The sequence below is a fragment of the Canis lupus genome, chromosome 1 (assembly GCF_011100685.1).
Source record: "Canis lupus familiaris isolate Mischka breed German Shepherd chromosome 1, alternate assembly UU_Cfam_GSD_1.0, whole genome shotgun sequence".
Classification (NCBI taxonomy): Eukaryota; Metazoa; Chordata; class Mammalia; order Carnivora; family Canidae; genus Canis; species Canis lupus.
The window spans coordinates 79,064,901-79,086,749 of record NC_049222.1 but is presented as its reverse complement, the minus strand read 5'-3'; the positions used below and the strand labels follow the sequence as shown (position 1 = coordinate 79,086,749).

Here is a 21,849-nt window from a genome sequence, read left to right as displayed (position 1 = left end):
TCTCTATTACCCAACGAGTGTTGTCCATTCTAGGTGTGGTTTTGCCAAATTTCCATAAAGAAAAGAACTTACCTGCAAGTGAGAGGGGGCCGGAGGAGGCAGCGTCCAGTCAGGTCAGGGTCCAGTGTCTGCTCAGAAACCTTAAAGGCCGGGTGGGTGACACACCTGACCGGGCTGCAGGCCTCGCAGGGCGGCAGCGCTGCAGGGCAGCAGGGCAGTAAGGCTGCAGAGAAGCATGGTGGAAGGGCTGCAGGGCAGCAGGGTGGCAAGGCGGCAGGGAAGCATTGCGGCAGGGCTGCAGGCCTCTCAGGGTCACTGAGCAGCCAGGCAGCAGGGCGGCAGGGCTGTAGGCCTACCAGGGCAGCAGGGCTGCAGGGAGGCAGGGCAGCAGCGTGGAAGGGTGGCAGGCCTCGCAGGGCTGCATGGCAACAGGGCATCAAGGATGCAGGGCAGCAGGGCAGAAGGGCTGAAGAGCGGCAGGGCTGCAGGGCTACAGGCCTCCCAGGGCTACAGGGCTCAGGGTGTAGGGTGGCAATGCTATAAGCCTCACAGTGCGGAAGGGCTGCAGGGCAGTAGGTATGCAGGGTTGCAGGACAGAAGAGCAGCAGGTCAGCAGGGTAGCAACGCAACAGGGCAGCAGGGAGGCAGGGCTGCAGGTCTCACAGGGCATCAGGGCAACAGGTATGGCACCCCAGCAGGGCTACAGGGCAGCAGGGCAGCAGGGCTACAGGCCTCGTAGGACAACAGGGCTGTAGGGCAACAGGGTGGCAGTGATGCAGGCCTCCCAGGGCAGCAGGACTGCAGGGCAGCAGAACAGTAGGGCTGCAGGCCTCCCAGTGCAGCAGGGCTGTAGGGCTGCAGGGCATCAGGTCTGTAGGCCTTGCAGGGAGGCCGGGTGGCAGGGCAAAAGAGTGGCAGGGCTGCAGTCCTCATAGGGCAGCAGGGCTGTAGGGCAACAGGACTGCAGGCCTCCCAGGGCGACAGGGCTGCAGGGCACCAAGGCAGGAGGGCTGCAGGCCTCCCAGGGTGACAGGGCTGAGGCCTCCCAAGTAGGTAGGCCTGAAGGCCTCACAGCGCGGCAGGCCTGCATGGCACCAGGCAGGGTAGCAGGGCAGCAGGGTGGCAGAGCTGCATACCTCCCAGGGCAGCAGGGCTGCAGGTATCCAAGGGCGGCAGGACAGCAGGGCGGCAGGTCTGCCAGCTTCACAGGGCGTCCAGGGTTCAGGACAGCAGGGCGCCAGGGCTGTAGGCCTCGCAGGGATGCCGGGCTTCATTCAGGGCAACAGGGCGGCAATGCTGCAAGCCTCCCAGCGTGGCAGGGCTGCAGGCCTCTCAGGGAAGCCGGAGTGCAGGGCAGCAGGGTGGCAGGGATGCAGGCCTCCTAAGGTGGCAGGACTGCAGGGCAACTGGGCGGTAGGGCTGCAAGCCTCATAGGGCATCAGGACTGCAGGGCAGCAGGTCGGGAGGGCTGCAGGGCATGAGGACTGCAGAGCAGCAGGTCAACAGGGCTGCAGGGCAGCAGGGGGTCAGGACAGCATGGAGGCCGGGCAAAAGGGTGGCAGGGCTTCAAGCCTCCCAGGGCATCACGACTGCAGGGCAGCAGATCGGCAGGGATGAAGGGCAGCAGGGCAGCAGTGCTTCAGGCCTCTCAGGGCTCCAGGGCTTCAGGGCAGCAGGGCGTCAGGGCAGCACAGAGGCCAGGAAGCACGGTGGCAGGGCTTCAAGCCTCCCAGGGCATCATGACTGCAGGGCAGCAGGTCAGCAGGGATGCAGGGCAGCAGGGCGGCAGTCCTTGAGCCCTCCCAGGGCTCCAGGGCTTCAGAGAAGCAGTGCGACAGGCCTTGCAAGGCTGCAGGGCTCAGGGTGCAGGGCCACAGGGCTGCAGGCCTCACAGGGCCACCTGTCTTCAGGGCAAAGGGCGGCAAAGCTGCAAGCCTCCCAGGGTGGTAGGGCTGCAGGCCTCTCAGGGTGTCAGAGCTGCAGGGCACCAGGGAGCCAGATTTGCAGGGCAGCAGAGCAAGGCAACAGGGCTACAGGGCAGCAGTACTGCAGGGCAGCCGGGCAGTAGGGCTGCAGGCCTGCCAGTGCAGCAGGGCTGTAGGGCTGCAGGGCATCAGGGCTGCAGGCCTCGCATGGCCACCGGGCTTCAGGGCAAAGGGCTGCAAAGCTTCAAGCCTCCCAGGGCGTCAGGGCTGCAGGCCTCACAGGGCCGCCTGGCTTCAGGGCAAAGGGCGGCAATGCTGCAAGCCTCCCAAGGCATCAGTGCTGCACGCCTCTCAGGGCGTCAGGGCTGCAGGACTCCCAGGGCGGCAGTGCTGCAGGCCTCCCAGGGCTCCAGGGCTTCAGGGCAGCAGGGCGTCTGGGTGGCACGGAGGCCGGGCAGCACGGTGGCAGGGCTTCAAGCCTCCCAGGGCATCACGACTGCAGGGCAGCAGGTCGGCAGGGATGCAGGGCAGCTGTGCTACAGGCCTGGCAGCGCTGCAGGGCTCAGGGTGCAGGGCAGCAGGCCTGCAGGCCTCTCACGGCGTCAGGGCTGCAGGGAAGCAGGGAGCCAGGGTTGCAGGCCTCCCAGGGCAACAAGGCTACAGGCTTCGCAGGGCAGCAGGGCTTCAGGGCAGCAGGGCAGGAGGGGTCTAGGGCTCTCAGGGTGGCAGGGCTGCAGGCCTCACAGGGTGGCAGGGCTGCATGGCATCAGGCAGGGTACCAGGGCAGCAGGGTGGCAGAGCTGCCTGCCTCCCAGGGCTGCAGGGCAGCAGGCATCGAAGTGCGGCAGGGCAGGAGGGAGGCAGGTCTGCCGGCCTCACAAGGCGGCCGGGGTGCAGGCAGCAGGGAGGCAGGGCTGCAGGACTCTCAGGGCGGCAGGACTGCAAGGCAGCACAATGCAATCGGGATTTTGGGGCTCTCCTTTTGGCACCACTGTCAACAAGCAGACGGCCTTTGGTAACCAGCCAGGTATCTCCACACTCCTCATTCTACCACGACTGGCTTTGGAGGTCCCACTGGGATCCCTAGCACTGGGAACTAGCTCACCAGTTACAGGTACCACGACAGGCCCACAGACCGTCGTGGGGCCTGCAGTCCCGAGTGGCTCACCACTCACGGCTACCACCACAGGACCACAGATGATTGTGGGGCCTGTAGGCCCTCGCAACACTACAGGTCCACAGACTTTTGTTGGGCCTGCAGTCTCCAGTTGCTCACCACACAGCTACAACTACATGTCCACAGACGTTTGTGGGACCCGCAATCCCCATGGATGGGCTTAATGTGTCCACGCCAGGTTCCATTCCCTCACAGGCGTCAGGAGCATTCAACGTTGGAGCTGGACTGAAGGCGACATCCAGCACCCCTTCGGCTCGTCCTCTTGGTCAGATAGCCTCCAATCCATCGCATGGAAGTCCAGCTGCTGCTATAGCAAGGGCAAGTACTGTCCCAGTATTGGGACATGCTTCTCGTGCCACTTTCAATCCAGGCACCAGGGACCCACCTGCCCAAATCACAGGCGGTACTGTGATGGGAAACACCACCATTCCCCCTGTTGGAGGCGCTGGTGCGCCCACTGCCAATACTTTTCCCAAGGATCACTGGGACAAACAAAATCCAGGTAAAGACCCCCCCCCCCTCCCCCGCCCCAAGCCATAGTACTTCTCTGTGTGGAAACACCACACCACAAAGGTCTGTGTGTCCAAGGTCGTGCGTGTTTCCCTCTTACAGAGCACCAGGGCCTTGCCTGGCCACACGACCTCACTTTTAGTTGCAAGAAGCAGCACCGAGATCTCAGTGCTTCGATGCACTTCTAGTTCTACCTTCCCGCCAGGCACCAGGGCCTGCAGGCCTCTCAGAGCGTCAGGGCAGCAGGGCAGCAGGGAGTCAGGGTTGCAGGGCAGCAGAGCAGGGCAGCAGGGCTACAGGGCAGCAGGGCAGCAGGACAGCAGGACAGCAGGGCGGCAGTGAGGCAGGCCTCCCAGGGCAGCAGGACTGCAGGGCAGCCGGGCAGTGGGGCTGCATGTCTTCCCGGGCCGCAGGGCTGTAGGGCTGCAGGGCGCCAGGGCGGTAGGCCTCGCAGGGCTGCCGGGCTTCAGGGCAAAGGGCTGCAAAGCTTCAAGCCTCCCAGGGCGTCAGGGCTGCAGGCCTCGCAGGGCAGCTGGTTGGCTTGGCTGCCAGGCAGCAGGGCTGCAGGGCTGCAGGGGAGCAGGGTGGCTTGGCTGCAGGGCAGCAGGGCAGCAGGGCTGCAGGGCAGGCCCTCGGGGAAGCAGGCCAGTCAGCGCCTCTGGGCCTTGGGGGGTCCTGAGCTCGCCTTCCTCGGCTTCCCCGGGGAAGGGTGGCCACGCACACCCTCGGGGCTGAGTGCTCCGGGCCTGGCCCCTGCAGTCCCAGGCCGCGCCCCTCCCCCACGCTGGCGGTTGCCAGGCTGGGGCTCAACCGCCTCCGCCCCGCCCCGCCCCGCCCCGGGTGGCGGCCCCGCCCACCTCGGGCTGCTGGTGGGCGCGGCCCCAAGCCCCGCCCACTGCCTGCCCGGGGAGGGGCCCCGGAGTGGCGGCTCCCGCAGGTGTTCTAGGGACACCTCACAATGGCCGGGCGCAGCGCTCAGCGGCCCAGGTGTGCTGCACCTGCAGAGGAGCCAGGCGCCTCGGAGACCCTCTCAGGTCTGGCTCCAGCTCGCGACTCTGGGGCGCACAGCTAGCCCTGCATGGGCAACCTCCTTGGCAGGTGTCTTCGCCCTCCCCGCCGCCGGCCCCTGCCCGGCCGCAGCCGCCCGCTGGGCACCCCTGCCTGTGACACCGCCCGTCCTGGCCGCGACCACCCTGCCGTGCCTGCCCCTGCCCCCTGCTCTGGGCGCAGGCCATTCCCCCGGGATCGCAGGCCCCTACCGGCTCGCTGCCACGGGGAGCCCAGGAGGCGGTACCCGCTCCCTCAGGCCGCGGGCCCCCCTCTGGGCCTCCTCCCCGTGCTGAACTGGAGGGACCCTCCGGGCCAACCGGGGCTGTCTGCGCGCAGTTCCCTGGGGTGCCGGCCCTCGAGGACTGTGAGGATCCCTGCTCTGGGGCGCGCGTTCAGGCGCCTGCATTCACTACCTGCACAGGGAGCCAAGGCTGCCAGTCAGGTACCATCCCCTCCCCGCCCCCTTTGCAGCCCACAGGGGACGGAGGACAAGGTCCCAGAGCACCCCGGAGAACAGACCGAGGCTCTTGGTGGGAGTGGCCGCCCCCGGAGCAGTGGGGGGACACCCTGGACATCCGAGCCCCCGGGCACCAGTGGCGTTCCCAGCCTCCGGCAAGCCAGCCCTGCAACTCTGGACCGACGTCTCGTGCCCTCCGGAGAGAGCTCGTGGGACAGCACCCCGAGGGCTCCGATGTCCTCCTCTGAAGGCCGTGTTGCCACCTCTTCACGTGGTCCCGTGGGAGATGCCCTCGCGAAGGCCGACAGGGATGCGGCGGTGCTCTCGGGCCCAAGCCCAAGCTGCCCCTTGCCGCAGGGGACGTGCACCGAGGAGGCGGAGGCTGGAGACCATCGGCCTGTGCAGAGCACGCGGGGCGGGTCGAGGAGGGACACGCAGGCTCAGAAGCCGTCGGGCGTGTCACCGCGGAGCCCTCTGCCACCAGCACGTGCCAGCAGCAGGCAGAACAAGCGGAAAATAGCCATGCCTCTCTGTCTGCCACTGCCGCCACCACTGCCACTGCTGTGGGATCGAGGGGACTTGCCCGCACCCCCGAAGCTTCCTTGCCTTGCTCTTGACAAGAACCTGGGCACCTTGCCGAACACCGAGTGTCCGAGGAACAAGCTCTTGAAGGACAGAACCAAGATCGCGGCAGGCTGCTGGGCCGCTCGGCCTGCCCCTTGCTCCCCGCCACTTGCCTCGGAGGCTGCAGGCTCCCCGCCCGCGGCCGCTCCCGCTGCCCAAGTCCCTGCTCCTCCCACCGCCTCGGCTGACCCTTCTGCCAGGCCCCCGACCCTCTCTGTCCCGCCGGCTTCCCCAACACAGCCTGGTGCTCGGGAAACAGGACCCGGAGTCCCGAAATCTCCTCCCCTTGCTCTTCCTGCTGATGCTCTTCCTGCCCTTACTTCCAGCCCCATTAGGGAAACTCCACGTCGCGGAGGTCCTCTTCCTCCAGGCAGGGCTACAGCACCGACCTCTGACCGCCCCACACCTTCGAGCACCTCAACCTCCTTACACCCACCCTCCTGCGCAAAAGAATCCCCAACCCCTATGTGTGTAGACTCTCCCCCTCTTTTCCTAAGGACCCCTCTTCCAGGCCGCTCCACAGGGAGCTCTGTCGTTGCAGTCCGGCCTGGCACCTCTAAACCGACTTCTTCTACCATCGCAGCAAAGTCATCTACTTTGACCTCCAAGCCTATTTCAAATCCTGCTGTCGTGGACATGGACACTACGTCTCCTTCCCGGGCTGTCATCGTCCGCGCGCCCCCACACTCCAGCATGAGCTGTCCTCCGTGTTCCCGGGGCCATCGCAGTATGAAGCGCAGATGCCCTGCGAAAGTTGCAGCCTCCGCCAGTCTACCTGCGTCGATGGCCCCCGGCCCCACCCCACTTCCTGATCAACTCTTCAGCCTCCACATCACCCCTCAGCCCACACACGGGACTCTCGCTGGGAGGCAGCCAACAGCTTTTCTTCCCGGTGCTCCTATCGCCACTGGCTTGCCCAACCTGAGTTCTGGAGCCACCACCACTCCAGTGGGCAGCACCTCTGCAAACCTCAACCCTCACTCTGACCCCGATGCCATGGATACCACATCTCCCTCCCGGGCTGTCATCTTCCACACCCCCCCTGGGTCCCAGAAGAACCGCTTGCCACTTTACAAGGTGCTTCCTGCTTCTGGCAACACACCACCCAGTAGCAGCACTGCCTTGGCCCATGGCTCTACCACTTTACCTCAAAAGTCAGCCGTCATACAGGCCTCCGTTTCGATGCATCCTAACCCAGGAATCGCCCCTCACTCTGACCCCGATGCCATGGATACCACATCTCCCTCCCGGGCTGTCATCTTTCACTCCCCCCCTGGGTCCCAGAAGAACCACTTGTCATTTTACAAGGCACGTCCCGGTTCTGGCAACACACCACCTACCAGCAGCACTGCCTTGGCCCACGGCTCTACCAGTTTCCCTCAAAAGTCGGCCAGCATACAGACCCCCGTTCCGATGCATCCCAACCCAGGAATCGCCTCTCAGCCCACAATTGGAGGTCACAATGGGCAACAGCCTAACAATTCCTCCCTGTTAGGAAAAACAGTTGCCCCAACACAGGCTATCGGCCTGGCCACTCCTATAACTCAGCCACCCGGAGGGACCACAATGCAATCGGGGTTTGCGGGCTCTCCTTTTGGCACCACTGTCAACAAGCAGACGGCCTTTGGTAACCAGCCAGGTATTCTCCACACTCCTCGTGCTACCACGACTGGCTTTGGAGGTCCCACTGGGATCCCTAGCACTGGGAACGGTAGCTCACCGGTTACGGGTACCACGACAGGCCCACAGACCGTCGTGGGGCCTGCAGTCCCCAGTGGCTCACCAGTAAAACCTAACACCACAGGCCCTCAGACCTTTGTGGGACCTGCAGTCCCGAGTGGCTCACCACGCCCGGATACCACTACAGACACACAGATGTTGGCGGGACCTGCAATCCCCATGGATGGGCTTAATGTGTCCACACCAGGGTCCATTCCCTCACAGGCGTCAGGAGCATTCAACGTTGGAGCTGGACTGAAGGCGACATCCAGCACCCCTTCGGCTCGTCCTCTTGGTCAGATAGCCTCCAATCCATCGCATGGAAGTCCAGCTGCTGCTATAGCAAGGGCTAGTACTGTCCCAGTATTGGGACATGCTTCTCATGCCACTTTCCATCCAGGCACCAGGGGCCCACCTGCCCAAATCACAGGCGGTACTGTGATGGGAAACACCACCATTCCCCCTGTTGGAGGCGCTGGTGCGCCCACTGCCAGTACGTGTCCCCAAGGATCACCAGGAAGAACAAAATCCGGGGAAGGACCCCCCCCAAGCCACAGCACTTCTCCGTGTGGAAATGCCACCACCACAAAGGTCTGTGTGTCCAAGCTCGTGCGTGTTTCCCTCTTACAGAGCACCAGGGCCTTGCCTGGCCACACGACCTCACTTTTAGTTGCAAGAAGCAGCACCGAGATCTCAGTGCTTCGATGCACTTCTAGTTCTACCTTCCCGCCAGGCACCCGGGGCCCACCTGCCCAGCAGGTAAGTGGTGTGAAGGCGGGGAACAACATCACTCCCACGACTGGAAGACCTGGAATTCCTGCTTTATGTCAGCATACCGGGGGCCCACCTGATGCAAGCACAGATGAGAACATCATCGTGTCTATGATGGCAGCCCTCTGTATCGGCAACCGCCCTCAGACCCCTGGGGGCCTACCTGTGTCTAAGGCCCCTGGTGCTCCCGGGAACAGCACCGTACCTACTGCGACTGGACATCATAACGGTCCCCCATTCCTACAGAGCACACAGAACCCCCGCAAGCCACAGCACTGGTGGTGCAATGGGGGATACCGCCATGCCTTTTAGAGAGAAATCTCCACTCTTGGAACATGTGGGCCTGCCCCTAGTCAGGGCACCCCGCTGACTTTGGTGAGCCAGCGCTGTGTGTGCAAGTTCTTGGTCCACTGTTCTGTGCTCTGCGCATGGCTGGGGAACCTTCATAGCCTGTCTAGGAGCCGCCACCAACTGCTTCCTTTCTTTTGTCATGAATCTCAACCTCTACGGAACAGACATTCCCCCACATATTCTGTGTCATAGTAAACGGATTTTGCTGTATCAGACCCTCAATGGGCTCTTATCTTTCCCAGATTACGTAGATATACTTCTATATCTATAAAAGTTTGTTCTCACTAATCTGCCTTTGCTCGTGTGTCTTTTTGTCTCGGCAGTAGAGAAAGAATGAACCTATGTGAGTGGGGTGGGTTGAACCAGACTTTGTGCCAAATTTTCTGTGTCTCAGTGACTGGAATGTGGAAGTAGCCACAGGTTCTGGCTGCACGCACAGAACCTGAAATCTGCATTTTGAGTGTAAGGGATGGGAATCCAGGAGGAAGGAAGGTCCCAAGGAGGGAGAGATGAGGTGACTCGTCCTTGCCTCCACCCTCTGTGCTTCGCTCTCCTCTCCCCCGACTCTGATCTCAATAGAGGTTGAATAACCCTTGATGAGTGAAAGGAAACCACCCTATGATTTTAGTTTTCTAAAACTATTTAAATGTTTTCTTGGGTGCCTTCCTAGTTTAGACTTAGGCCAATCTTTCTTACGTGTTCCCACTTCACCCAGAGAAGACAGATTTGAGCCCGGAGAAGCAAATGGAAAAAGAGCACATACATGCCTGCTCTGTCTATGTGTGTTAGAAATTTCAGTTGACTTAGAATTTATTGTGCTGCTTAAGCGCACTAGAACAGGTCCTTTTCAATAATCAGCCCAGCTCTGATCTAAATCACTAAAATATCAAATCACCTGTGTGGGCAGCAGGGAGGCAGTGTTGCAGGGCAGCAGAGCAGCAGGTCAGCAGGGCAGCAGGGCAGCAGGGCTGCAGGGCAGCAGGGAGACAGGGCTGCAAGCCTCCCAAGGTGGCAGGACTGCAGGGCAACTGGGCGGTAGGGCTGCAAGTCCCACAGGGCAGCAGGACTGCAAGGCAGCACGTCGGCAGGGCTGCAGGGCGGCACGGAGGCCGGGCGGCAGGGTGGCAGGGCTTCAAGCCTCCCAGGGCATCACGACTGCGGTGCAGCAGGACAGCAGGGATGCAGGGCAGCAGTGGGGCAGTCCTTCAGGCCTCCCAGGGCTCCAGGGCTTCAGAGCAGCAGTGCTACAGGCCTCGCAGGGCTGCAGGGCTCAGGGTGCAGGGCCGGAGCGCTGCAGGCCTCACAGGGCCACGTGGGTTCAGGGCAAAGGGCGGCAAAGCTGCAAGCCTCCCTGAGCGGCAGGGCTGCAGGCCTCTCAGGGCATCAGGGCTGCAGGACTCCCAGGGCAGCAGTGCTGCAAGCCTCCCAGGTCGGTAGGCCGGGCGGCAGAGCTGCATGGCACCAGGCAGGGTAGCAGGGCAGCAGGGTGGCAGAGCTGCATACCTCCCAGGGCAGCAGGGCTTCAGGCATCGAAGGGCGGCCGCGCAGCAGGGGGGCAGGTCTGCCAACCTCACAGGGCAGCCGGGGTGCAGGGCAGCAGGGAGGCGGGGCTGCAGGCCTCACAGGGCATCAGGGCTGCAAGTATGGCACCACGGCAGGGCTACAGGGCAGCAGGGCGCCAGGGCTGCAGACCTCGCAGGGGGTAGGGCACCAGGGTGGCAGGGCTACAAGCCTCCAAGGGCAGCAGGGCTGTAGGGGAACAGGGCGGCAGTGATGAAGGCCTCCCAGGGCGGCAAGGGTGAGGTCTCGCAGGGCAGCCGGGTGGCAGGGCAACAAAGTGGCAGGGTTGCTGTCCTCGTAGGGAAGCTGGGCTGTAGGGCAACAGGATGGCAGGACTGCAGGCCTCCCAGTGTGTCAGGGGTTCGGGCCTCCCAGGGCGTTGGGGTGCAGGCCTCACAGGATGGCAAGGCTGCAGGGTTCTCAGGTCGCTAGGCCTGTAGGCCTCACAGGGCGGCAGGGCTGCATGGCACCAGGCAGGGTAGCAGGGCAGCAGGGTGGCAGAGTTGCATGCCTCCCAGGGCAGCAGGGCTGCAGGCATCGAAGGGTGGCAGGGCTGCTGGTGGCAGGGCTACAAGACTCTAAGAGCAGCAGTGCTGTAGGGGAACAGGGCGGCTGTGATACAGGCCTCCCAGTGCGGCGGAGCTACAGGATGTTAGGCCTCCAAGGGCGGCAGAGCGGCAGGGCAGCAGGGCGGCAGGGCTGCAGTCCTCGTTGGGCAGCAGGGCTACAGGAATGGAAGAGCGGCAGGGCAGCAGGGCAGCAGGGCTGCAGGCCTCACAAGGCGGCCAGGCTTCAGGGCAACAGGGCGGCAATGCTGCAAGCCTCCCAGGGCGACAGGGCTTCAGGCCTCCCTGGGTAGCAGGGCTGCAGGTATGGCACCGCGGCAGGGCACCAGGGCACCAGGGCAGCACGGATACAGGGCAGCAGTGCAGCAGGGCTACAGGCCCCCAGGGCGTTGGGGTGCAGGCCTCACAGGACGGCAAGGCTGCAGGGCAGCAGAGGGCAGGGCTGCATGCCTCCCAGTGTGGCGGGGCTGCAGGGATTTAGTCCTCCAAGGGCGGCCAGGTGGCAGGGCAACAGAGTGGCAGGGCTGCAGTCCTCGTTGGGCAACAGGGCTACAGGAATGGAAGAGCGGCAGGGCAGCAGGGCAGCAGGGCTGCAGGCCTCACAAGGCGGCCAGGCTTCAGGGCAACAGGGCGGCAATGCTGCAAGCCTCCCAGGGCGGCAGGGCTTCAGGCGTCCATGGGCAGCAGGGCTGCAAGTATGGCACCGTGGCAGGGCAGCAGGGCGGCAGGGCTGTCGGCCCCCAAGGCGGCGGGGATCAGGCCTCACTGGGTGGCAGGGCTGCAGGCTTCGCAGGGGAGCATGGCAGCAGGGTGGCAGGGTTACAAGCCTGGTAGGACAGCAGGGCTGTAGGGCAACAGGGCAGCAGGGCTGCAGGCCTCGCAAGGCTGCCAGGCTTCAGGGCAACAGGGGAGCAATGCTGCGAGCCTCCCAGGGCGGCAGGGCTGCAGGCCTCTCAGGGCGTCAGGGCTGCAGGACTCCCAGGGCGGCAGGCTGCAGGCCTCCCAGGGCTCCAGGGCTTCAGGGCAGCAGGGCGTCTGGGTGGCACGGAGGCCGGGCAGCACGGTGGCAGGGCTTCAAGCCTCCCAGGGCATCACGACTGCAGGGCAGCAGGTCGGCAGGGATGCAGGGCAGCAGTGCTACAGGCCTGGCAGCGCTGCAGGGCTCAGGGTGCAGGGCAGCAGGCCTGCAGGCCTCTCACGGCGTCAGGGCTGCAGGGAAGCAGGGAGCCAGGGTTGCAGGCCTCCCAGGGCAACAAGGCTACAGGCTTCGCAGGGCAGCAGGGCTTCAGGGCAGCAGGGCAGGAGGGGTCTAGGGCTCTCAGGGTGGCAGGGCTGCAGGCCTCACAGGGTGGCAGGGCTGCATGGCATCAGGCAGGGTACCAGGGCAGCAGGGTGGCAGAGCTGCCTGCCTCCCAGGGCTGCAGGGCAGCAGGCATCGAAGTGCGGCAGGGCAGGAGGGAGGCAGGTCTGCCGGCCTCACAGGGCGGCCGGGGTGCAGGCAGCAGGGAGGCAGGGCTGCAGGACTCTCAGGGCGGCAGGACTGCAAGGCAGCACAATGCAATCGGGGTTTTGGGGCTCTCCTTTTGGCACCACTGTCAACAAGCAGACGGCCTTTGGTAACCAGCCAGGTATCTCCACACTCCTCATTCTACCACGACTGGCTTTGGAGGTCCCACTGGGATCCCTAGCACTGGGAACTAGCTCACCAGTTACAGGTACCACTACAGGCCCACAGACCGTCGTGGGGCCTGCAGTCCCGAGTGGCTCACCACTCACGGCTACCACCACAGGACCACAGATGATTGTGGGGCCTGTAGGCCCTCGCAACACTACAGGTCCACAGACTTTTGTTGGGCCTGCAGTCTCCAGTTGCTCACCACACAGCTACAACTACATGTCCACAGACGTTTGTGGGACCCGCAATCCCCATGGATGGGCTTAATGTGTCCACGCCAGGTTCCATTCCCTCACAGGCGTCAGGAGCATTCAACGTTGGAGCTGGACTGAAGGCGACATCCAGCACCCCTTCGGCTCGTCCTCTTGGTCAGATAGCCTCCAATCCATCGCATGGAAGTCCAGCTGCTGCTATAGCAAGGGCAAGTACTGTCCCAGTATTGGGACATGCTTCTCGTGCCACTTTCAATCCAGGCACCAGGGACCCACCTGCCCAAATCACAGGCGGTACTGTGATGGGAAACACCACCATTCCCCCTGTTGGAGGCGCTGGTGCGCCCACTGCCAATACTTTTCCCAAGGATCACTGGGACAAACAAAATCCAGGTAAAGACCCCCCCCCCCTCCCCCGCCCCAAGCCATAGTACTTCTCTGTGTGGAAACACCACACCACAAAGGTCTGTGTGTCCAAGGTCGTGCGTGTTTCCCTCTTACAGAGCACCAGGGCCTTGCCTGGCCACACGACCTCACTTTTAGTTGCAAGAAGCAGCACCGAGATCTCAGTGCTTCGATGCACTTCTAGTTCTACCTTCCCGCCAGGCACCAGGGCCTGCAGGCCTCTCAGAGCGTCAGGGCAGCAGGGCAGCAGGGAGTCAGGGTTGCAGGGCAGCAGAGCAGGGCAGCAGGGCTACAGGGCAGCAGGGCAGCAGGACAGCAGGGCGGCAGTGAGGCAGGCCTCCCAGGGCAGCAGGACTGCAGGGCAGCCGGGCAGTGGGGCTGCATGTCTTCCCGGGCCGCAGGGCTGTAGGGCTGCAGGGCGCCAGGGCGGTAGGCCTCGCAGGGCTGCCGGGCTTCAGGGCAAAGGGCTGCAAAGCTTCAAGCCTCCCAGGGCGTCAGGGCTGCAGGCCTCGCAGGGCAGCTGGTTGGCTTGGCTGCCAGGCAGCAGGGCTGCAGGGCTGCAGGGGAGCAGGGTGGCTTGGCTGCAGGGCAGCAGGGCAGCAGGGCTGCAGGGCAGGCCCTCGGGGAAGCAGGCCAGTCAGCGCCTCTGGGCCTTGGGGGGTCCTGAGCTCGCCTTCCTCGGCTTCCCCGGGGAAGGGTGGCCACGCACACCCTCGGGGCTGAGTGCTCCGGGCCTGGCCCCTGCAGTCCCAGGCCGCGCCCCTCCCCCACGCTGGCGGTTGCCAGGCTGGGGCTCAACCGCCTCCGCCCCGCCCCGCCCCGCCCCGGGTGGCGGCCCCGCCCACCTCGGGCTGCTGGTGGGCGCGGCCCCAAGCCCCGCCCACTGCCTGCCCGGGGAGGGGCCCCGGAGTGGCGGCTCCCGCAGGTGTTCTAGGGACACCTCACAATGGCCGGGCGCAGCGCTCAGCGGCCCAGGTGTGCTGCACCTGCAGAGGAGCCAGGCGCCTCGGAGACCCTCTCAGGTCTGGCTCCAGCTCGCGACTCTGGGGCGCACAGCTAGCCCTGCATGGGCAACCTCCTTGGCAGGTGTCTTCGCCCTCCCCGCCGCCGGCCCCTGCCCGGCCGCAGCCGCCCGCTGGGCACCCCTGCCTGTGACACCGCCCGTCCTGGCCGCGACCACCCTGCCGTGCCTGCCCCTGCCCCCTGCTCTGGGCGCAGGCCATTCCCCCGGGATCGCAGGCCCCTACCGGCTCGCTGCCACGGGGAGCCCAGGAGGCGGTACCCGCTCCCTCAGGCCGCGGGCCCCCCTCTGGGCCTCCTCCCCGTGCTGAACTGGAGGGACCCTCCGGGCCAACCGGGGCTGTCTGCGCGCAGTTCCCTGGGGTGCCGGCCCTCGAGGACTGTGAGGATCCCTGCTCTGGGGCGCGCGTTCAGGCGCCTGCATTCACTACCTGCACAGGGAGCCAAGGCTGCCAGTCAGGTACCATCCCCTCCCCGCCCCCTTTGCAGCCCACAGGGGACGGAGGACAAGGTCCCAGAGCACCCCGGAGAACAGACCGAGGCTCTTGGTGGGAGTGGCCGCCCCCGGAGCAGTGGGGGGACACCCTGGACATCCGAGCCCCCGGGCACCAGTGGCGTTCCCAGCCTCCGGCAAGCCAGCCCTGCAACTCTGGACCGACGTCTCGTGCCCTCCGGAGAGAGCTCGTGGGACAGCACCCCGAGGGCTCCGATGTCCTCCTCTGAAGGCCGTGTTGCCACCTCTTCACGTGGTCCCGTGGGAGATGCCCTCGCGAAGGCCGACAGGGATGCGGCGGTGCTCTCGGGCCCAAGCCCAAGCTGCCCCTTGCCGCAGGGGACGTGCACCGAGGAGGCGGAGGCTGGAGACCATCGGCCTGTGCAGAGCACGCGGGGCGGGTCGAGGAGGGACACGCAGGCTCAGAAGCCGTCGGGCGTGTCACCGCGGAGCCCTCTGCCACCAGCACGTGCCAGCAGCAGGCAGAACAAGCGGAAAATAGCCATGCCTCTCTGTCTGCCACTGCCGCCACCACTGCCACTGCTGTGGGATCGAGGGGACTTGCCCGCACCCCCGAAGCTTCCTTGCCTTGCTCTTGACAAGAACCTGGGCACCTTGCCGAACACCGAGTGTCCGAGGAACAAGCTCTTGAAGGACAGAACCAAGATCGCGGCAGGCTGCTGGGCCGCTCGGCCTGCCCCTTGCTCCCCGCCACTTGCCTCGGAGGCTGCAGGCTCCCCGCCCGCGGCCGCTCCCGCTGCCCAAGTCCCTGCTCCTCCCACCGCCTCGGCTGACCCTTCTGCCAGGCCCCCGACCCTCTCTGTCCCGCCGGCTTCCCCAACACAGCCTGGTGCTCGGGAAACAGGACCCGGAGTCCCGAAATCTCCTCCCCTTGCTCTTCCTGCTGATGCTCTTCCTGCCCTTACTTCCAGCCCCATTAGGGAAACTCCACGTCGCGGAGGTCCTCTTCCTCCAGGCAGGGCTACAGCACCGACCTCTGACCGCCCCACACCTTCGAGCACCTCAACCTCCTTACACCCACCCTCCTGCGCAAAAGAATCCCCAACCCCTATGTGTGTAGACTCTCCCCCTCTTTTCCTAAGGACCCCTCTTCCAGGCCGCTCCACAGGGAGCTCTGTCGTTGCAGTCCGGCCTGGCACCTCTAAACCGACTTCTTCTACCATCGCAGCAAAGTCATCTACTTTGACCTCCAAGCCTATTTCAAATCCTGCTGTCGTGGACATGGACACTACGTCTCCTTCCCGGGCTGTCATCGTCCGCGCGCCCCCACACTCCAGCATGAGCTGTCCTCCGTGTTCCCGGGGCCATCGCAGTATGAAGCGCAGATGCCCTGCGAAAGTTGCAGCCTCCGCCAGTCTACCTGCGTCGATGGCCCCCGGCCCCACCCCACTTCCTGATCAACTCTTCAGCCTCCACATCACCCCTCAGCCCACACATGGGACTCTTGCTGGGAGGCAGCCAACAGCTTTTCTTCCCGGTGCTCCTATCGCCACTGGCTTGCCCAACCTGAGTTCTGGAGCCACCACCACTCCAGTGGGCAGCACCTCTGCAAACCTCAACCCTCACTCTGACCCCGATGCCATGGATACCACATCTCCCTCCCGGGCTGTCATCTTCCACACCCCCCCTGGGTCCCAGAAGAACCGCTTGCCACTTTACAAGGCGCTTCCTGCTTCTGGCAACACACCACCCAGTAGCAGCACTGCCTTGGCCCATGGCTCTACCACTTTACCTCAAAAGTCAGCCGTCATACAGGCCTCCGTTTCGATGCATCCTAACCCAGGAATCGCCCCTCACTCTGACCCCGATGCCATGGATACCACATCTCCCTCCCGGGCTGTCATCTTTCACTCCCCCCCTGGGTCCCAGAAGAACCACTTGTCATTTTACAAGGCACGTCCCGGTTCTGGCAACACACCACCTACCAGCAGCACTGCCTTGGCCCACGGCTCTACCAGTTTCCCTCAAAAGTCGGCCAGCATACAGACCCCCGTTCCGATGCATCCCAACCCAGGAATCGCCTCTCAGCCCACAATTGGAGGTCACAATGGGCAACAGCCTAACAATTCCTCCCTGTTAGGAAAAACAGTTGCCCCAACACAGGCTATCGGCCTGGCCACTCCTATAACTCAGCCACCCAGAGGGACCACAATGCAATCGGGGTTTGCGGGCTCTCCTTTTGGCACCACTGTCAACAAGCAGACGGCCTTTGGTAACCAGCCAGGTATTCTCCACACTCCTCGTTCTACCACGACTGGCTTTGGAGGTCCCACTGGGATCCCTAGCACTGGGAACGGTAGCTCACCAGTTACGGGTACCACGACAGGCCCACAGACCGTCGTGGGGCCTGCAGTCCCCAGTGGCTCACCAGTAAAACCTAACACCACAGGCCCTCAGACCTTTGTGGGACCTGCAGTCCCGAGTGGCTCACCACGCCCGGATACCACTACAGACACACAGATGTTGGCGGGACCTGCAATCCCCATGGATGGGCTTAATGTGTCCACACCAGGGTCCATTCCCTCACAGGCATCAGGAGCATTCAACGTTGGAGCTGGACTGAAGGCGACATCCAGCACCCCTTCGGCTCGTCCTCTTGGTCAGATAGCCTCCAATCCATCGCATGGAAGTCCAGCTGCTGCTATAGGAAGGGCTAGTACTGTCCCAGTATTGGGACATGCTTCTCATGCCACTTTCCATCCAGGCACCAGGGGCCCACCTGCCCAAATCACAGGCGGTACTGTGATGGGAAACACCACCATTCCCCCTGTTGGAGGCGCTGGTGCGCCCACTGCCAGTACGTGTCCCCAAGGATCACCAGGAAGAACAAAATCCGGGGAAGGACCCCCCCCAAGCCACAGCACTTCTCCGTGTGGAAACGCCACCACCACAAAGGTCTGTGTGTCCAAGCTCGTGCGTGTTTCCCTCTTACAGAGCACCAGGGCCTTGCCTGGCCACACGACCTCACTTTTAGTTGCAAGAAGCAGCACCGAGATCTCAGTGCTTCGATGCACTTCTAGTTCTACCTTCCCGCCAGGCACCCGGGGCCCACCTGCCCAGCAGGTAAGTGGTGTGAAGGCGGGGAACAACATCACTCCCACGACTGGAAGACCTGGAATTCCTGCTTTATGTCAGCATACCGGGGGCCCACCTGATGCAAGCACAGATGAGAACATCATCGTGTCTATGATGGCAGCCCTCTGTATCGGCAACCGCCCTCAGACCCCTGGGGGCCTACCTGTGTCTAAGGCCCCTGGTGCTCCCGGGAACAGCACCGTACCTACTGCGACTGGACATCATAACGGTCCCCCATTCCTACAGAGCACACAGAACCCCCGCAAGCCACAGCACTGGTGGTGCAATGGGGGATACCGCCATGCCTTTTAGAGAGAAATCTCCACTCTTGGAACATGTGGGCCTGCCCCTAGTCAGGGCACCCCGCTGACTTTGGTGAGCCAGCGCTGTGTGTGCAAGTTCTTGGTCCACTGTTCTGTGCTCTGCGCATGGCTGGGGAACCTTCATAGCCTGTCTAGGAGCCGCCACCAACTGCTTCCTTTCTTTTGTCATGAATCTCAACCTCTACGGAACAGACATTCCCCCACATATTCTGTGTCATAGTAAATGGATTTTGCTGTATCAGACCCTCAATGGGCTCTTATCTTTCCCAGATTACGTAGATATACTTCTATATCTATAAAAGTTTGTTCTCACTAATCTGCCTTTGCTCGTGTGTCTTTTTGTCTCGGCAGTAGAGAAAGAATGAACCTATGTGAGTGGGGTGGGTTGAACCAGACTTTGTGCCAAATTTTCCGTGTCTCAGTGACTGGAATGTGGAAGTAGCCACAGGTTCTGGCTGCACGCACAGAACCTGAAATCTGCATTTTGAGTGTAAGGGATGGGAATCCAGGAGGAAGGAAGGTCCCAAGGAGGGAGAGATGAGGTGACTCGTCCTTGCCTCCACCCTCTGTGCTTTGCTCTCCTCTCCCCTGACTCTGACCTCAATAGAGGTTGAATAACCCTTGATGAGTGAAAGGAAACCACCCTATGATTTTAGTTTTCTAAAACTATTTAAATGTTTTCTTGGGTGCCTTCCTAGTTTAGACTTAGGCCAATCTTTCTTACGTGTTCCCACTTCACCCAGAGAAGACAGATTTGATCCCGGAGAAGCTAATGGAAAAAGAGCACATATATGTCTGCCCTTTCTGTGTGTGTTAGAAATTTCAGTTGACTTAGAATTTATTGTGCTGCTTAAGTGCACTAGAACAGGTCCTTTTCAATAATCAGCCCAGCTCTGATCTAAATCACTAAAATATCAAATCACCTGTGTCACCATTTTGCCCAGTTCTGGCTGACCCTAAACTTTTCTGGATCTCCACTAGACTTAATAAAGGCAAAATTCCTGACCTTGTGGGGCTTACATTCTAGTTGGAGGGGAGAAAAATACATACGTGTAAATTATCTGCTAGGTTAGTGAGTTCCAACTCCTTTGGAAAACAGTGTAGCCTACGGAGCATTGAGGCTGTAGGCAGAGAGAAGCACAGCTTCAATTTTAACAGTGGACAGGATAAGCCTCACTAAAAGTGGCAAATGACATGCTGGAGGGAGGTGAATGAATGAAATATCTGAGGGAAAAGCATTGTAAATAATTGGAATAATCGCTGCAAAGACCCATTAGAGGGGTACCGGATACCCTCAGGGAGCAGTTATAAACTAATGTGGGTGGCTGGCATAGGGTCAGCAGAGTGAGGAAAGAGAAGATTTGGGTTGAATACTTTGCACCATTTATTGGCTGTGCGATGACTAATGGTAGACCAACCTTCAAGAGTCTCCAGGAACTCAGTGCTTTCTCCGTGGCCTATTTACGTTGCAAGATTTTGGGAAGGCTAAGATAAGGAAGTAACTTATAACCCATGTTGTTGTCATTCTATAAATAAGGATAGATGCACAGATGATAGGTAGGTAGGTAGGTGGGTAAGTAAGTAGATATACAGATAGAGATAGGATGGAGATAGGGCATATGCATATATATGCATGCTAATGAGCTCCTTAGGCAATAGTGCTTTCCTTGCCTTCAGCAGGCAATTCAAATAGGAGATCCCATTTTAACAGGAGCATAAAAGTGCCTACTTTTATGAAGTAAACACGTGGAAAAATATGATAACTGAGCTTAAAAATGCACAGCACTGAGCCTAGTGCAACATTTATGAGATCAGCCCTGTAAAAACAAAGAGCACCAGCACACAGAGGCTGCTGGACCCCTCCAGGCACCCTGCTGCCCGATTCATTTACTCTAAGTTGTTTATTACAGTTCCAGAGGATCAAAGCTCCTGCTCCCTGGCTGCAAAGAATTGCCTACCCTTTGTAGTCAGAACTGCCTCTCAGAAGCAGGGTTGAAATCCAGTTTGCTTCTAATAGTCCTGCACCCTCTCTCAGCCCTGTCTGGTAATGTTACCAGGGACAACTTTTAAAAATTCCTACTTCTTGACTTTTTTTTTAAGCCTTCAAGCTAAAAGTAATACCCTGAATAATATTTGTAAAATATTTAACAAATATGTGGTAGAGGTAAAGATGATTTTGAATATCATGTTTTGATGCACTTATGCAGTAGAAGCAATTTCTATATAGACATTTTATTTTTATGAAAAGAATACCTGAGCCTAACAGCAACTTGAAGGATAGTGAAATGCAGCCCTTCTCCCTCAAGGTCCCCTCTCCAGAGTCAGTTTCTTGCTACTTTGATGTCACCCCCACAATTCTAAACGTTATGCTTATCCTGCTGTATCATGACATACTCCTTTTAGACAACATTTTTACCACTCTAACATGATGGAGGAAGATAAATTCCACTCCCACTGTTTTCCCTCCCTCTTCCAAACATCATATTCAATTAATTTTGCTGCTTCCTCGTTGTACCTTCATGTAACTGCGCTGGGTTTATTGGTGAAGGAAGTGGTAGCAAAGGGCTAAAAGCTGTGGTTCTGATGATGCACCACTTGAATTAGAATCACAACCTACCTTATGGGGTTGCTTATGATAATGCAAATAGTAACGTATTTGCAGCCTTTAGTGTCTAAAGGACACAGGACAGGTCAAGAAATATTAACAATTATTTATTTATTGTGTTACGTACTTTCACCCTAATCTCGTGATTTTTCTCTATGCATGAGCCTGTGTGCCATAGCTCCTGTGCCTTGCCTTTCCCCTTGTATATTCCATGGCAATAATATTATAAATGGTACTTAATTTTGTAGGACAGTTCATTCAAAGCTGGCTTTTTAATATTCCAGGACAGAACTTTAAAAAGCAGAAGCACATGTCCTATGGTGGCAGCAGTGAAGGCAGAGTCCTCCTCCTTTCCCAGCAGTTGCAAAATAGCTACATCACAGCTCCTTGAGGCGTTCAGATGTAAAGTGTTCATAAAACAGAAGTTCATAGTTTGTGGTTGGTTACTGAAAGAAATAACTGATATGCTAATCTTCTTTATGGTGTTGAACAATAATAATGAGGTGGACACACCAATACATATTCATAGACATCCAGTAGAAAATGAAATGCAAAATAATGCCTGTATACCCCTCCCCACCAACATGGAAAGAAAACTAAATTCATGAGTCATATCTGGCATAAGAGGAACTGTCACGTACAAATCATTTAAACTTTATTTCAACCCTGTCAGGAAGGTATTATTATGTCCAGTTTGCAAGTGTAGAAAACTAAGCACAACAGCCCCAACTATTTGTCCCAGTCTTTCAGCCTATAGGTAGAAGAACTCAGATTCAAACTCTGCTTGACTCTTATACCCAAGTTGGTTCTTCTGCCAACCCAAATGGCTGCTACCAAAATCTGTCTGGGAGCTAAAAGTTTCAAGGACACATTTTCAAACCAAAGCCAAGCCAAGCACCGTGAAAACCTCTCCTTGCTTAGATTGAAGTGTCCCATGCAACAGCAACAACAACAAAAGAGAGAGAGAGAGAGAGAGAAAAGAAACCAACTCTAAATGATAATTACATTAATTCCTCAGAGGACATAAACAGAATTTTTAAAACCACATAATTAAAGACACTAGTATAACTATCTGGCCTAAGTTTCAGATCTAACCACCAGACTGGAGCTAAAACCAATTTATCCATTCTCCAAAGCAGAGACAGCCAGCCAATAATGTCTCAAAGGAATGGAATAAATACTCAATTTAAGCATAAACACCATAGTTTTCAGATAGTGGTGCTGATGTGGATCCTTAAAAAAAAAAAATACATCCAGAATAATTTACATTTCCCTTTTTTGTCAAATAACAGTTATTTCGTGACTTTAAT

The 21,849-nt window shown here is 59.7% G+C and overlaps 3 protein-coding genes across 14 annotated transcripts in view; 2 read left to right on the top strand and 1 right to left on the bottom strand.

Annotated features, from left to right (window-relative positions):
• Positions 1–1,771, bottom strand: part of LOC119870828 (cornifin-B-like) — a 174,898-nt gene extending 173,127 nt beyond the window's left edge. For 11 of the 12 annotated variants that reach the window (XR_005354086.1, XR_005354080.1, XR_005354085.1 and 8 more), the window contains exon 1: positions 73–1,771. Coding sequence is in view for 4 of the 12 variants with exons in the window: in XM_038527018.1 (XP_038382946.1) it covers positions 73–437 (365 nt within the window). In the remaining 8 variants the exon portion in view is untranslated. The remainder of the gene's footprint in view (positions 1–72) is intronic. The other variant, XM_038527017.1, reaches the window with a different exon arrangement.
• Positions 1,772–4,690: 2,919 nt separating this feature from the next.
• LOC119875909 (nuclear pore-associated protein 1-like) lies at positions 4,691–8,545 on the top strand. Its single transcript, XM_038525506.1, has one exon. It carries the CDS (start codon positions 4,691–4,693, stop codon positions 8,543–8,545), a length of 3,855 nt encoding a protein of 1,284 aa, XP_038381434.1.
• A 5,445-nt stretch (positions 8,546–13,990) lies between these two features.
• LOC119875974 (nuclear pore-associated protein 1-like) lies at positions 13,991–18,250 on the top strand. The gene has a single exon (XM_038527015.1). The coding sequence runs from the start codon at positions 14,069–14,071 to the stop codon at positions 17,921–17,923; it is 3,855 nt and encodes a 1,284-aa protein (XP_038382943.1). The 5' UTR covers positions 13,991–14,068; the 3' UTR covers positions 17,924–18,250.
• Positions 18,251–21,849: the final 3,599 nt, after the last annotated feature.

Coding starts and splice junctions, on each gene's coding strand:
- LOC119875909 (XM_038525506.1), top strand. CDS start 4,691: ATGGGCAACCTCCTTGGCAGGTGTCTTCGCCCTCCCCGCCGCCGGCCC.
- LOC119875974 (XM_038527015.1), top strand. CDS start 14,069: ATGGGCAACCTCCTTGGCAGGTGTCTTCGCCCTCCCCGCCGCCGGCCC.